General features: G+C 44.9%; 1 protein-coding gene across 1 annotated transcript in view; it reads right to left on the minus strand.

Annotated features, from left to right (window-relative positions):
* ILDR2 (immunoglobulin-like domain containing receptor 2) overlaps positions 1-15,916 on the minus strand; it is a 55,819-nt gene that overhangs the window by 8,156 nt on the left and 31,747 nt on the right. Inside the window, exons 4-8 of the mRNA XM_012729003.1 lie at positions 14,859-14,915; positions 13,562-13,708; positions 12,292-12,468; positions 4,403-4,516; positions 531-744 (exon numbers count right to left, since the gene is read on the minus strand). Of these exons, the coding sequence (XP_012584457.1) occupies positions 531-744; positions 4,403-4,516; positions 12,292-12,468; positions 13,562-13,708; positions 14,859-14,915 (709 nt within the window). The remainder of the gene's footprint in view (positions 1-530; positions 745-4,402; positions 4,517-12,291; positions 12,469-13,561; positions 13,709-14,858; positions 14,916-15,916) is intronic.

A 15,916-nucleotide genomic window follows, 5' to 3' on the forward strand; every position in this document is an offset into this window, starting at 1 on the left:
TGTCTTCTGTTCTTCAGGGTAAATAAAGGCCAGGTCAGTGGGGGAAGAGGCTGTTCAGTGGGAATGTAGCCCCACAAAACTGGATGCAAATGCTGGCTTCCCACATTCACTGTCCACATGACCCAGGGGAAACTGTTTACCTGTTTATCTGTGCATTGCTGTCCCCAACTTACAATATGACATTCGTGGCTAACTCCTTTAGAGTTAGAATTAAATTCAATAGTCTGTCTTTGGTGTTTTACCTTTTTCATAACAAATGACACAAAATGATGGTGTTGATGGCTGGCGTTTTTAAGAGGTTACAGAATTAAACAGCTGAGAAAGGGAAATCTTAACAAAGGGTCCAGAGAAGTCATTTCAGAGGCCCTTGAATGTTCCCTTGCTTAATAAAGGCGAGAAGGGGGTGTTCAACAGCTCTTAGAAGAGACATGTCAGGGTAAACTAGAATGGGAGACAGAGATGATATTGGGTGACAGCCCATATTCACCCTCCCTCCATTTACAGTGCCCCCTCCCCCCAGCTTTCCTCACCTGTGCCTGAAGCTGTCCCGATCCTCTTTGTTATATTCCATGGCTGAGGGTCCCCGGCTTGCCCCAGTGCTGCCCATGGCACCTGACCAGTAGTCAGGATTACTCTCCACGTCCCCGGACATGGGGAATTGCTTAGTTCGCATCTGGTGGTAAGACTGGCGGAAATTGCCATCCTCCTCATGCAGAGAGCTGAGTTCTGAGATGGTGTTGTTATCTGTAGGGACAGAACCAGGCATGGCAGATTTCTCCATGTTAGTATGAGAACTCAGTTAAAGACTGAGAACAGAAGCTCTGGGAGACTCCCGCCTGAGAGCCTCAAGTCATGTCCAGATAGGCTGTGACCCTGCACCTAGTGGTGACTGCATTCTTAGCTCAGCAGGAAGGTGCTCTGGCTAGAAGAAGCCCACTTGCCTATGGAGAGGGAAGATTCCTACATGCTCTGTTCTTAGAATAAGAAACAACTGTTGTCGTTCTACCTAAGGGAGGCTTCCGAGAACTGGGGCTCTCTGCAGCAGGCCACCTCCTAGTACATCATCGTCCTCATTCAAAGGTTTTTCATGTTCTTGTATAATTCTGGGAAGAGCTGTGAGGATCCCAGGCATGCTGAGTCAAAAGGGCAAAAAGAGAAAGGCTACAGATCAGAGAATATTCTCTACTGCTGCCCATGTCCCATGATGGGGCCTTCAGAGTCAGTGCCACCCCATGCTTTAGAGGTGTTCCAGTCCCCCCCTCCTTCAGCTATGCCCTGGTCTATAGAGCAGGGAGTCAGTCCACAGAACCTACTGTCCATCTAGCCCCTTCCGGATGCTCATCCAGGAACCTGGACTATCTTCCCCAAATGGCACCATGTCCCAGAGGGCACCATGTGTATGTGACCAGGGCAGGGCAGGGCAGTTGTTTGGAGATATGGGGTGAAAAAGGGGGTGTGGGATGCACTTGTACTCTTGCCCCAATCAATAATGTCAATGGGTAAAGTGGGGCTGATCAAAGATTTCTTTCTCATTTCCTAAGGTGGCCTAAGTAGCTTTTTTTACAAAGCACTTGTGAACAAGTACTGAAATCACAATCTGGAAGGGGAAAAACAACTTATTTATAGAACTTTGAAATAGATTGAATTTCATTTTACTTAAAAAAATAAATCTAGTGACTATATTTGTAATGTAACTGAATCTATTTGTTTTCTCAAATCCTTTGGTTAGAACTTCAAAATATTATCAAAATCAACATTTATAAGGTATAAGGCCTGGCTGTGCAGGGAGAGCTAAGCCAAGACAGACTGCAGGGAGCCCTCTGTGTCTTACATTCCCCTCTATTTCTCCTCACTACAGCTGTCTTTGCAGCAGAGAATTTTTGCTGGTTCCCACTCACCAAAAGGGGAGAGGGCTTCCCCCCACCTCATGAACATAGTCTTGTGGCTTGCTTTTACCAGGACCCAGGGCTAACTGTAAACATCACTCCGTTGGGTCATGCAATCAGCTGGAAAATTTCTTATACCTTTTGGCAAGTTTTGTAATTATTAGACCAACTCTTCCTCTGAAGGAGAATGGACTAGTTTGTGCTCATTTTAAAGGAAAATAACTCTGATACTACTGCTTAATAAACTTGAGAACCTTCTATTTCATCACTCACAATCCCTTTCTCATAACTCATGAAATTAAAGAATTGTAATTTCTCAAGAACTACACAAGAGAACTTTAAAATGTACCAAGTGAGACTACTGAAAATTCACATTGTTGGCTCAAGACTTTTCTTAAACTTCTTAGCATACTGGACCTTTTCCATTTCTCCAGATAGTGAGTGCTCCCTATTTTGCCATTCATAATGATGGACTATCAAGGTTGTATGAGCACTAAAATTTCTAGCACACTAAACATGATGTCAACATCCTACTTTGCTGACACCCATTAATCTAACTCTAGGACAAGATGAGTAAACCTCTTCTGTGAGGGGAAAGACAGTAAATATTTTAAGTTTTGCAAGCTATACTGTTACCACTATTAAACTCTGCTATTGTGGCATGAAAAGGAATCATAGAAAATATGGAAGTGAAGTGGCATGACCGTGTCCCAATAAAACTTACTCACAAAAAGAAAAGGTGGAATATATATGCTTTGGGACTATTGCTTGATGACTCTGTACAAGGATTCTAGATTAAAAACATGCCAAGAGCAACCCCACCTCCCCGCCCCACTTACAAGGGGCAAGGCCAATGAGCATCATCAAGGCCAGAAAATTCATGTGCTGACCCTGGAACTCCTTGTTCTTACAGACTCCCCAGTTCTTCTGACTTCCTTGCCGAAATCTGAAACCATACGATGATTCCTTTTCCCTGAGCCACCCAGGGTTTGTTTAGCTCTCAGAACCTCTCTAAGGGATGTAAACTATATCCCTACTTCATCTCCACACAGTTAACCTATCAGCAGGCAGGATCCAGTTCTGCTCTGGCACAGAGTATAGGTGCTGCTGACTTTCTTCTCTGCTTCGTGGATTCAATAACTGAGTCTCTTCTGGCTCTAGAATTTTAAAGTCCTATGAGCTAGAGGACTATAGTCCCCCACCCTATAGCCACCCCCAATTTGCTCAAAGTTTCCTGTGTAAAAACCAAAGCACTAATTCTGTATCTGTCACTTTGACACTCTGGGCTTCTCTTTCCTTTTCTATACATAGCAAAGGGCAGCCAAAGTCACCCTTAGTGTCCCCTAGGATGCGAAGATTCATTACCTTATGACTATTATACCTGGATCCTCTATCATTTAAGCAGGTAGACAGCATCTAAACTAGGCTCTGTTCCTTAGGCTTAGCCTCAGTTTTAAACTTTTTCTCTGAGCTGTGAGAGTCACATATTCCCTCCACAGGTTTCTTCTCCTTGATCATGGACTGTCTCTGTCTCTGTCCCCTTCCAGGGATCCATGACAACACCGTTACAACTAGCTTGTCAAGTGCAGTGACATCTGCATTCCTGACATTCCAATCTGGAGGTGGTCTTTTTATAGTCAAGGTGGTGGGAGGATGCAGCGATGGCTGCAACTCAGACAGGATGAATATAGCATTGCAAACCGGGAGGAATATGTTGTCCTTAATCTGCATAAAGCTCCTCTAGTCTGGGACTGTTTCCCCAACAATTCCATCAAGGCTTCCATTGGTTCCAATGCAGGAGAAGAGCCCTAGCAACCTCACTGACAATTAGCCTCTCTGACAATTAGCCATTCATGTCAGACCTGCCCCGGGGCTGCCTTTCATGATGGTCATTTGGACTAGAAGAGTTAGCTGCAAAGTCCCCAAGGGCTGGGGTTAAGAGCTGGGGTGCTGTCATCTGCAGACTCAGTCATTTAAACGTTCCTTTGGCAAGAGAGGTGGCCTCCATGTTTGCCCTTTAGAGGCTGCTGCTGGAAGGTGGGTCTCTCTTCAGGAGTCACTTGCCAGACTGTTCTTGTCACTGAGGCCTCCGTAAAGCAAGTAGTAGCTGGATTATTCAATGCTAGAGTGCCTTTCATGTTTAGAAAATTGATACTTGAGCTTCCATCTCTTAACTCATTATTTTGAAGATTTACTTTAGAGGAGGTAGTAGGAAAAGACTCTCTCAATAAAACATTGCCTACCCTGGGGTTGCCTGCCTTAGCAGGACTGGCTGTTCCATGAAGAACATACCATAAATCCAGGTGACACCCCCATGCTTTACACTTCACCTCTGATGCCCCCTTTTCTCCCTTCTTTGTATTTAGAACTACTTTCTTCAGGATGATGTCCCCAGTGCACCTGCTAGTTCTGACTCTGAAAGCTCAGAGTTGCCCAAGTTTGGAACTCTCTCAAATCTCCGTTAGCTAGGAACCCCTGTAGGAGGCACAAATCAGATACAACGGAAAGATGCTCACATCTGCCTCTCATCCTTCTCGCCGGATCAAACTGAGCCAGCTCCTTCTCGACATAGTATAGGACCTTCATGGAGTCTCTCTCTTTGTCAGCTTGGATCCGGTAACCTTTGCGAACTGTTGGGAAAAGGACAAGCGGGTAAGTGGAAAGAATGAGAGGAAGGAAGTCTTTGTTTATTCTTCCCAATAGAAAAATAGCCCTCACTTACAATAGCTCTTTTTGAAACCACCCCGAAAAAGTAATCTGCATTGATCCACGTGGAACCATATCTGAGAGCCCCTTTATCAGGTGGCATCACTGGACTGGGGAGTAGTACCCAACCACCAAGTCTCTTCCAATAGTTTAGTTATTTGTCAATCTTTATTTTGCATCTCTTGACTGCTGATAGCCCCATGTCAAGCTTACAAAGCTTCTCAAAGCCTGGGGGAATCTACTCATGTACAAAGACCACTTTCTTGCCCCTGCTCCTGTGTGAACATCACACCTTCACTTGGTGGGGCACATGTGACTTTAAAGTAGATACCCAAACCTCAGGGGTCAGGACAGAGGTAACATAGAAGCCTCTAGTTGTCTGGGAGATTGTGTGGAAATTCTAGAACTGGGTGGTCCACAAGAGCTAGTATTAGATGACATGCTATATATGCATTGGTACAAAATAAGATGCAAAACCCATAGATTACTAACAATAGAGTTTCATTTTATTTCTTTAGCATTTTCCCCACAGGAAAGAGAATATCATATTGTAGACATGATTAATTCAACCTGCTGCTTCATGGTTCCAAGCAGGTGTTATTTTCAGGACATAATAAAAAACAAAGCTAAAGCATGACAGATAATACCATCACCCACATTCCCATCCCTCATCCTCTCAGGGACAAAGGCTGATAAGCCCCGTACCACTGAAGTTTAGTCCAATGCTAGTCCCACAGTGACCAGACACAGGCAGGTCTAATCTTCACAGATGAGAGGGGGAGGGAAAAGCAAGCAAGGAATGAAGGGGATGGAGACAGAACAGTGATGGCAAGACAATACGTATTGGGTATTGAAAATGAACTCGGTACTAAGCTAAGTGCTTTACACACCATTTGCTCCTCTCAACCACCTAAGGAAGTTACTATTTTTAGCCACATTTTGTGAGGAAACTTTGGCTTAGGTGGGTTTTATAACTGGCTCAGAACACTGGCAGTGCCATATGGAGTTTCACTGAAGCCTAGCCATTTTGGGCATCTTGCCTCTGTGGAGTCAAGGAACACAGGTAGTGCAGAAGGATAGAAAAGGAAGTGGAGAAAGGAGAGTCCAGGGTAGGAAATGCTTGTAGTGGGGCTGCGGGTGGTGTGGTCTGAGGCATGGCCCCATCTTTTAGCCTGCTAGGACTGTACAGTCTCTGCTCCCAAAGGCAGGCAGATGCCACCAAGAAGTCAGATCACTGCGTGTCCCTTTGGAGAAAATCCTGCTTTCCTTTCTCTGATTGTGTTACCCTTGTCAAAGCTCCCACACAAGCTATGTACATGAGAGATTAAAATATAATATTCCACACTCTAATCACAGCGTTGGCACTGCAGACCGGGAAGCTGCCCACACACCCATTGCAGGTGCACTGACTTTCTATTTGAGAATACACTGGGCAGTCCACATTCGCTGCAAACTGGAATTACTTTAAAAATGCCACGAAGTACCTGCTTCTTAGTGGCACCTTCTCCTGTAGGTTAGATCCATAATCCTTACGCAGAAGCAATTATTAGCAGAAATTATTTTACTTATCAAGCTACACCCTCTTCAATCTCTGCAGAGGCGTTTACAGAGTAGTACAGACAGTTCAATTAAAATGCAATTATCCCACGGAAATGCTCTGTCTGTTCCGAGGCAGTTATGTCTGATGGATGAAACAGAGCTGGGAGGCCGGTTCCAGCACCTGTGGGCATGCTGTGGTGTATGCGGAACCTCAAATCAATGGCCCCTACCTGAGATTCAGTTTTCTAAAAAACCCAACTAATACTCCTCACCCTATCAGCACTCTCATAAAGAAAACACAAAGATCAAATCAGCAAAACACGTTCAGTTCTTTGTAATTATGAAGGTCAGCCCAAATGTTACTTTATTTCAAAGGCTTTCTTCGCGTTATAAGCTACAAAAGTTCTATTGCTTCTCTTCTCTGTGTTTGACTCCTAGCTAATAACTCATTGACTTTGTACCTTCATTATGGTCCTAAATATATTCTAGCTGGTTTGAAGCTCTTTGCATTAATGTCTAATCTTCCCCTAATGACTCCTGGAGGAAAGGAATCCTTATCATTCTGGATCAGTGTAAAGCCCACTTAATAAGTATTTGCTGAGCTATATAGCTTGAGGATGGGGGGAGGGTTAAAAAATTTCTTTAGGAAGTATTTTCATTAGAATTTCCCTCCCTATACTATTAAGTTCCTGAGGATAAGGATCAGTTCTCTGTATCTGCATCCCTAGTACCTAGTACCTAGTATAATGTAGACACTTAAAACATGTGTTTGAATGAATGAATGAACAGAACTCAGGGAGAGAAACTGTGTTATAAGGGACTACAACGTAAGGTAGAAGAAGCTATGGTTTGTCAGAGAATTTTCATCAGGAAGGGGAAGACTTGAATGGTAGCTTGAGGAAATAGCACAGTTTAGGTAAATTTTCTTGTTCTTAGTGATTCTTTTTTACATGGAGAAAATGAATGTTTGTAGGCATTAGGAGGGGATTCAGTCTACCTGCAGCTATGGCTTTCTCTACGTGGTCTTAATAAATGAAGCAGAGATATGCTAAACATTGGTACTAATGGAATGGGGGAAAGGACTGGGAAGTGGTGTCATGGGGGACAATGTACCAGCTGTCCCCTGGCAGTGAGCGATGGCGGCCATCCTGAGCAACAGCTGGATGTCTCTGTTAACAGCAACTTCAACTGTAGCTTAGATTGTTTTCTGTGTCATTCTAACAAATTACATTCCCCATTAAGAGGCAGATTTGATTATGTGGTATAGGTTATCATGTTCCTGAGAAGTCACAGTGACTCTGCAGCCTCCAATGAAGATGGTAGTTTTGTCTTAATACTTGTGAGACGCCACTGTACTAGCTTTGATGGCTCACTCACACCCACCCCTGGCTTCAAAAGGCAAAATCCCCCAATTTGTCAAAAAAGACAGAGGCAAAGTATTGATCCTTAGACTTTAGAGAGATCGTCACTTCAGAGACTAACTGAAGCAAGGCAGTTCTTTTCAGAGCTTTGCGTCTGGTTTTGTTATGGGTTTGGGTGTGCTGCCCACTAGAATTCATATTCTCATCCTGGTAAACTCTAGCTGTGTGTGACAGCTGCACTCAGGGGCATAATAAACAGCAGAAAACATTTCATGATCCCACCAAGCAGATGAGACTTTTCCTTCTCTGAGAACAGTCTTACCACAGACTGCTTTGAAGAAATTTTTGCTCATTTACTTCTATCCACTAGAACCCAGAAAGCACTCTACTAGACAAAACATTCCTTGAGGGAAAATCTGTAAGCAGGCATTAAATGTTTCTTTATTTGAAAACAAATAGGATGGTGTCAGGTTGACTTTTATCTGTAATTTGTCTTAAGACCAGAGAACTTTCTGATGTGTGGTGATATTTTAATGAGAAAGGTCCTAGGCTAGCATTTTGGGGGAAATGACTTTTTCCTCAGTAATGTTTTAGTTAGGGTTGATGGATGATTGATTTTCTCTTTTCAAGTTGACTTAAGTCAAGTGTGACTTAAGTCCTTGGCTGGGGATGGTGCTTCATACTTCACCTCCTCTAATTTATTAGCCTTGCCAACTTTGATTTTACTGAGAGGGGAGGCTGGGGTATTCACTTTGATGCTAAACTCTACACTCAGAAATTCTTATTGTTAAAGGACTTGACTGATATTTCTGACTCAATTAAGGCTCAGCTATTTTTCAGCAAATTTTCAACTAAGAGCAAAATCCACCGTATAAAACTCGCAAAAATCTCTAAAGTAGATATCCATGGATGTAGCCTTGCTCCTCCTATCCTGTGTTCCTGAGCAAAGTAAGGCTGTTTATGGATAATGGAACAGCTGACAGATTCCACCTCCAGGGTGGCAGCAGTTGTGGGAGAAGTGATGCTTAAGATTTGCATATTGTCTGTGTACATACACTAGGCATATATATAGACACACACATCCTTATTAGTTTTGAAAATGGCATTTCAAAACCCAGCTTGCCTACTCAATTTTGCAAGAGTATCTATGAAGGCCATGTAGATGTGGAAATTAAATAGATGAGAACAAGGTAAGAGTCAATGTGCAAAGGCTAAGTAGGAGGTAACTGTATTAATCAAAGGGAGAGATAATGATAGCAAGAACTAAGAGAGTTGCAATGAAGACAGAGCAAAGGAAACCAACTCAAAGTAATTTTGAGATACAACTTGAATGACTTGGGGACCTCTTGGATGAGGGAAGAGAGGAAGAAGAGATAAGGATGAAGTCCCAGCTTCTGGTTTGGGCTACTAAATGAAAAAGGGTGTTAACAACTGAAATAAGAAATGTGGGAGTTGCTTTGAAACTGACAAACAGTAGATTAATTTTATTATTTATCCTCCACCAGGATATCTTAAAATGCCCTCAAGATATCCTGGTGGAGGAGTCTAGAAGGCAGTAGGATAGGTGGCATTGAAGAAGAGGAAAGACTAGGGTTGGGAGTCACCAGCATACCGATGAGGACTGCAGTAGCAGGCATAGTTACGAATTCCCAGGGAGAGCACCCCAATATCTGGGAGATAGATAGCGGAAAAACATCCTGCACATGCAAGATAAGTAGGAAAAATTACAAAAGTCTAGAGTGGAGGAAGGCCGAGCACGATGAATGGATAAGGGATAGACAGCAGATGCTTTTGAGAAGTCAAAGGAAGAAAGGGTCTGAAAAGTATCTATTAGATTTAGCAAAAAAGGCAACTTGGCAAGAGCTGGTTTTTGGAGTGGTGAAAGCGATAGTGAGGCAGAATTTAGTTGAAGAGTAGGTGAAAGCTGAGGAAATGGAGACATTAAATATTCAAAACTCTTTCAAGGAGTTTGGCTATGAAAAGGGCTATAAAAAAAAGAGAAGTAACATTAGAAGACAAGGTTTTCACAATTGTATTGCAATGGGAGAAATCTCAACATGTTTTGAAAGCTAAAAGGGAGGAGTCTCTCAAGAAGGAAGGGCTGCAGGTCTGAGGTGAGAAGAAAGGAGCTTTCTCAGGAGAGAAACTTGATGATGATGAAAGGGCTGAAGGGGCCAGATCCAGAGCAGAGCAGGAGACCATCTTTTGTTGTTACAGAGGTCTCAAGGAGCTGCTGTGAAGAATGGAAGCAGGAATCAGGGGGCCTCTGATCTGTCTCCAACTGGTAATCAACGGGCTATCCTATACATAGCTCATCAACAACATCTTTCAAATGCACAGAATGTTCACAAGTGTATTGTGTACAAATGTAATCTGGAAAATGACTGTTGCTAGATGATTACCCTAAAATTGAAGTAGCATATAAATATAAGATAGGCTAAATTTACATCTTTACAAATCAGCATTTCTTAACATTTCTAACATTCTTTACAGAATAACCTATATGGAACATTGATCAAAATCACCTTTTTTTTTTTTTTAAAAATTATTCATTATCTTCTTATATCACTGGTCACTTTTGTACACAATGCCACCTTTCTTAAAGAAGAAATGACTAAATGCCATCTCTAACTCTGCCTGTGAAACTATGCACAGACTTGTGCCTGGTGGGGGATTGTGAAGAACTCTGTCCTGACTCAACCAGATAATGACAACATGGGCCAGACTAGCTGTAACCAACACAGCTGTTACCTTCTTCTCTCTCCTTGTTACCAGGATCCTGATTTTGGTCATCTCCAAGGTGGTTAGGTGTTTAAGAGATAAGCTGGATAACTGCGCTAACTGCTGTAGGAATAGGCATGGAACACAATTCTTGCAGATAACACTGTGAGGAAAGGCCTGTAGAAGGGAGGGAAGCTCGGCTTTTTCTATCTTGGCATACATTTAGCTCCTGGAAGTCTGGTCATCATGGCATAATGAGGGTGCTGGCCTACAAGGACAGAGGATGCTCAGGATGACTCCACAAAAGATGGGAAGAATCAGATCCTGTTGCAAAGGTATGTGACCTGTTCAGCTGACCAACCCTGGAGCCACCCCACCTTAGGGCCTTTGCTATGTGACACAAATAAGACATTTCCCTATTTTTCAAGCCACTTTTAATTGTCTTTGATTAGTGCGGCAGGTTGGGGCCAAAATGATTTAACTGCAACCAATAGAAACTTGGGAAAGGCTAAAAGAAGTCACTCTATAAGAGTCACTTTATGGTAAGAATCCATTAAATAAGAAGAGGGAAAGAGTTCTGATGGGAGGGAAGAAGCTGGGAAAAAGCGGAATCTGTAAATAAAGTGTGCGAGACTCGTTCCTTTGATGTCCCCTTTGTCCATGCCGTCTTGTGGGGAAATGGTCTATCTCATCTCAAATTCCCTGTGTGTCCTTGATCATTAACTTTTACTTCTTAGTCTGTAACTCATTTCCAATCTCCAAAATCAGTATTCTGCTTGTGGCTCCAGAGGGAGAAAGCACAATACCACTTACTCACTGGGGATGTCCACTCCCGTGAACCAGCACTGACAGGCCACTAAGTGGGCGATGCCCTTCCCCACCCCCTGGAAGGCAGTCCAGACCCTGCCAGGAGCACACTCACATCCAGAGCTTCAAAAAACGATCTTCTAAATCTCCTACACACACAATCCTAATCTTCACATCCTGTCATCCTGGGAGGCCTCCAGGAAGCTGTTTTAAAGACACTCTATCCTCTACTCTGCTGATAACCACAAATTCATCATGCCCCCAAGGTGCTAATCTTCACCCAAATAAGCTCTCCTTTAGCAATGACTTCATTTCCATCTGTGATCTTGCACTAGACAGAGCAAAGTTCTCTGGAGCCTCCCTTCACTTCATTTCCTAAAGGCTTACTGTTTCTTCTTCCAAAGCATCTCTCAGATTCATCTACCCACACCAACCCCAACTTCTCTGGCATCATTCAGGAGCTCACAAGTCCCACCTGAGTCACTTGAGTCACATCTCAGCTTGTGACCTCTGCTTCCTTATTCTTCCCCTGGCACTGGCCTTGACAGCAAGCCCCTCTTCACCCTGGCAGTGGCCTGTGTTGGCCCTTCACTCACTTATTGCACCAAGCCCCAGACCTGCTGGAGGGGTTTCAAGGACCTTCCACTCTGGCTCCACACACCCTTCTACTCTCTTCTGATCAGTCATGGAAGTTGGATCCGGTGTCACATTGTGCTCTGTGACCACACTTTTGCCAAGCTGCCTTCCAAGGCTGCTCAGCACCTATCCCTCGTGAGACCTCCTCATTCCTCCAGCCCAGCTCAAATCTCACCTCCTCCAGGAAGACTGCACCAGTCTGGCCCTTTCTCTTTGAACTTCCAGCACCATCCCTTAGCATCTAATTATCCTAAGAAAGACAGTCCGTTCTTTTTTTACCCTTGAGGGGGCCAGGCTGCTTTTGACACAAACCAGATCCCACACTTGGTGTCTGTCATGGAATCTGCCACCACCCTGGGCACTAGGCAGGGAGGTGACAACTATGAACTGAAAGGTCAACATTTAGAGGAACCATGCTTCTGCGCTTATTGTTTTAGCATGGGGAGAAAGCAGGGGCCTGCTGCCCCAGCAAAGCCTGCTGTGCACTCCGGAAAGTAGTGGATAGAGCTGGGAGGGTCTCATTGCTGCAGTGGAGACAATCATTTCCTAAAGAAGCATCACTGATGGTTCTCAGCAAGAAGCAGAGTGGAAGCCAAGAGCAGCATGGGACAGGGGAGGTCTGGAACTACATTTACCACTGTGGCTTCCTCCAGTGGAGTCACTCGGAGCCAGGGGAGGTGGGTGCGGCTTGTCCATCGGCATGATAGATGAGGGGCCTCCTCCCAAGGGGACAGAGGGGATGGAGTAGGGACCAGGGACACCGGAGACAGAGGGAGGGTACCCGGCCTTTGCTGCTTTCCCTGCTTCATACACTGTGGAAGGAGATGAAGAGCAAAAGAGATTATATTGTCCCACCCTCCGCAACCCTCACACCAAACATCCCTGAGGATATACTCTAGGGAGGTCCTGGTTTGTGTCTGTGTGTGTGTATGTGTGTGCACGCCTGTACACACACACACAAGTGCGCGCTCCTAAACCTGAACAGATTCATTAGAACCACTCACCCCCACTTTCTTGGACTCTTCCAGCTCTGCCGAAAAGCACCGACATACGGAATTACAGTGTTTAGTACCTGGCAACTGAGTAATTAAACGGTTCTGGGAGTTGTCACAGCAGCCGCCTCAGTGACAGCAGCAGCCCACTCGTACCCACATTGCCTGTTGGCTGCCTTCCCCCACTGGAGGAGGCCCAGCAGCCGGGTTGCCCAGGACCCCTTCTGCGAGGATCCTGACCCTCTTCTAGAGAGTTCCAGTAGGCAATAGAAAGGCACCTGGACCTGCTCTGTGACCTCAGAAGCACTGGCTCATGCCAACTGCTCTACTCAAGGTACCAAAGACATACGTGTGTCTCCTTCCTTCAAGCTGTGTTTGCTTCATGGCAGGGTTGCCAAATTGAATACTTACCAGGCTTGGCCAGTAAAGCAAAACCGTGAATCACTAAATGAGGACGAGTGCCTCTGTGGCCCATTTTGTCATGGGAGTAAATAAAAGTCATCTGTGGCTGGATGGTACCCAAAAGCACATTTTGCACATGCTATAAAGAAGGCAGGCTCCCTGCCTATGCATGGCACGACCAGAGACAGAGCCTCCAGTCTGAATGCCCCAAGGAGAGGGCACAGCCTAACTGCACAACCTTGCTGTTCTGAACTGGCCCTTCCTGCCGTCACTAGTGTCCATGGGGATTCCAAGTACAGGGTGACAGGTGTGGCCAAAAACATGGAGGGATGCACGGGGGTGAGAAGGCAGACAGGATGGTCACTGCTGGGAGCTGGGGGCTCCAAGCAGAGAAACAAGTCTGGAATGACTGACTTTGGGGGAAGAACGAAGGTAAGGGAGGGGCTCAGGGCACACGGCTGCCTGACAGAGGACGTTTCTCTTGATCCCGGTCTGTCCCCACGGTACTCACAGGCCTGTGGGCAGCAGCAGGACTCTGGGCAGCAGGGACAGCGGATGTAGCAGCAGCAGCTGTGAGGACAGCACTGGCACCAGCAGATCCCCACCAGGACGAAGAAGAGGAAGACTCCCAGGATCACCAGGCCAACAAACACCCACTCTGCAAGGACGCACAGAGAAAAACCACGCTCAAGGTGGCCCACAGCCAGGCCAGGCGCACATCCATTCCATGGGACCTGGGGAAGGAATGCAACGTAACATTGTGTGTGTGTGTGTGTGTGAGGGATGAACATGTATATCGCACTGATGGAACTCTGGACAGGAGGATCACAAAGGGGTACCTATGTGTGTTCTAGGGACCAGCATCGACAGGAAGACTGTCTGCACTGGGGTGACAGCTAATGAGAAAGGACCAGGGGAATTCATAATTGGTCAAGTTCCACTGTAAAGATTCTAGATGCTTCTTCAAACTTGAATTAAAATGAAGTCAGTGGCAGGTACATTTCTGTATCTCTTTGTTGTTCCCAACAGGAACAACAAGTTCTGAAAGCTTGGGCAGAAACCCTCCAACACAAGACTGAGTCACCTCCTTTCCCCCTCCCTCAGTTGGATATGCCCTCTGCCATAGGTCATTCAGACTTCTCTCTGAGCCTCTTTGCACTCAAATGACTACTGTGTTCTGCCAAACTACTGTCAGCTTGTCTATGCGGGTGTGTTCAACCTAGGCCACCTAAAAAGCAGAGCGGTGCATTTGGGAAAGTGTGTATGGTCCAGCGAACCCAAGGATTTAGGAGGCGCAAGAAATTATGAAGTTGTATACAAAGCAATTTAAATCTGTACCTCTGGTACCTTTCAAGGGAGGAGGGATATATAGCTTTTATTATAAAGTTAGAGAAAATATTCTGATAGAGTTGTAAAAGGTAATTCAGAATTACATGGCTGTATGCCAATTTTGTGAACATGTAACTTAGTGAGTAAGGAATGTAGCTAAATAATGACTCTGTTAAGGGCTCTTATAGTTTTCTGGGTACAGCTTAAATACCTAGATAGGCATGGAGATCGCCAGAGAGCTTGCAGGCAATCTGAGGGACTGCACCCCACCTCAGTCTATGCTTATTTATCATTATTCTTTTAGGGTCTAGTAACAGAATACAATTTCAAGTCTCTTCCAATGCTCTCAGGTCATCCTGGAAAAAACCACAGACACATATAGACATATAAATAATTAAAGGAGCAGTTAGTGACGAGTGCAGAAATAAGACAGATGGAGTCACAGCAAATTAAGCAAGTAGAGTTAAATGTCTGAATACCTGGCATTATCTCCACAGCAAAACTGGGCAAGAGCTCAGCAAGCAGACCTGTCCTGCCTAGAAGAGGTAGAAGGGAAAGAAGGAAAGAGGTTACTCCAAAAGAAAATACTGCCTGGAACCTGACTCCGGATGCCATCCCTTCACGGGCTGGGGACCCATGTTCTTTGTGGCATGGAAGGCAGAGACATGTAGCCAGGGTTCTCGCAAGCTCTGGCAGCCCTCTAAGTGAACTCTGCACCTGAACCTGGTGGAAGCAAAGCCTCTGCTTGACCATGAAAATCCCTACTTGAGCAGATTGATACACACTATCTCCATTCGTGTATTCATCCTTCTCCGCGTATTTTATTGGGACATCTAGCCCATCTGTATTCAAACGTTCAACCTACATTTTCATACATCCACACACAGTTCCAGGGCCATATAAAAACAAAAGTACATATTTGGTTTTAACACGGATTCATTTCCTTACATGATTCTATTTATAGCCTAAAGATCTGTCAATGATTAAAATTTTCAAGGGCTAGGGAAAGATAAAGCTAGATCAGTTACACACTGTTCTACACTCCTTCTGGCTTCAGAAATACCCTGCACATATGTATATGGTGTGGCTTTTCCATATGGCACCCACAGCCTGTGTTGCATTGGCCCAAGTACCTTCTGCGTGATATGGCACAAAAGCTTAAAGGCTGGTGTCGGAGAAGGTGGCCTGGGGAGCTTTGGGAGCCAAAGAGGTGGCAAGAACCAATACACTGGAAAATGTGAGGAAGGAGTTTGCCTTTTCAACAACTAGCCTGTTATAGAGAAAGATGTCCTTGAATGCTTCTCCCATATCCCACATCAAGGTAACTGTAAAGGCCCTGATAGATCTTCTACCACAGTACCAGATAGCTCTACTGCTCTGAAGCCTTACTAACCAACTAGAAAGTTGTACTAGGAAACAGCTAGCAAAAGGCCAAACAGCTAGCAGATTTGTGATGGTAAATGGTGCAGCTGAAGTAGGAAGCACAGTGTGCAAGCGCTCTTGGAAGGGCAGGTGGGAGACAAGTGGGGCACAGGAC

The sequence above is a fragment of the Condylura cristata genome, unplaced genomic scaffold (assembly GCF_000260355.1).
Source record: "Condylura cristata isolate star-nosed mole 26May11 unplaced genomic scaffold, ConCri1.0 scaffold00024, whole genome shotgun sequence".
In the NCBI taxonomy this organism is placed as follows: domain Eukaryota; kingdom Metazoa; phylum Chordata; class Mammalia; order Eulipotyphla; family Talpidae; genus Condylura; species Condylura cristata.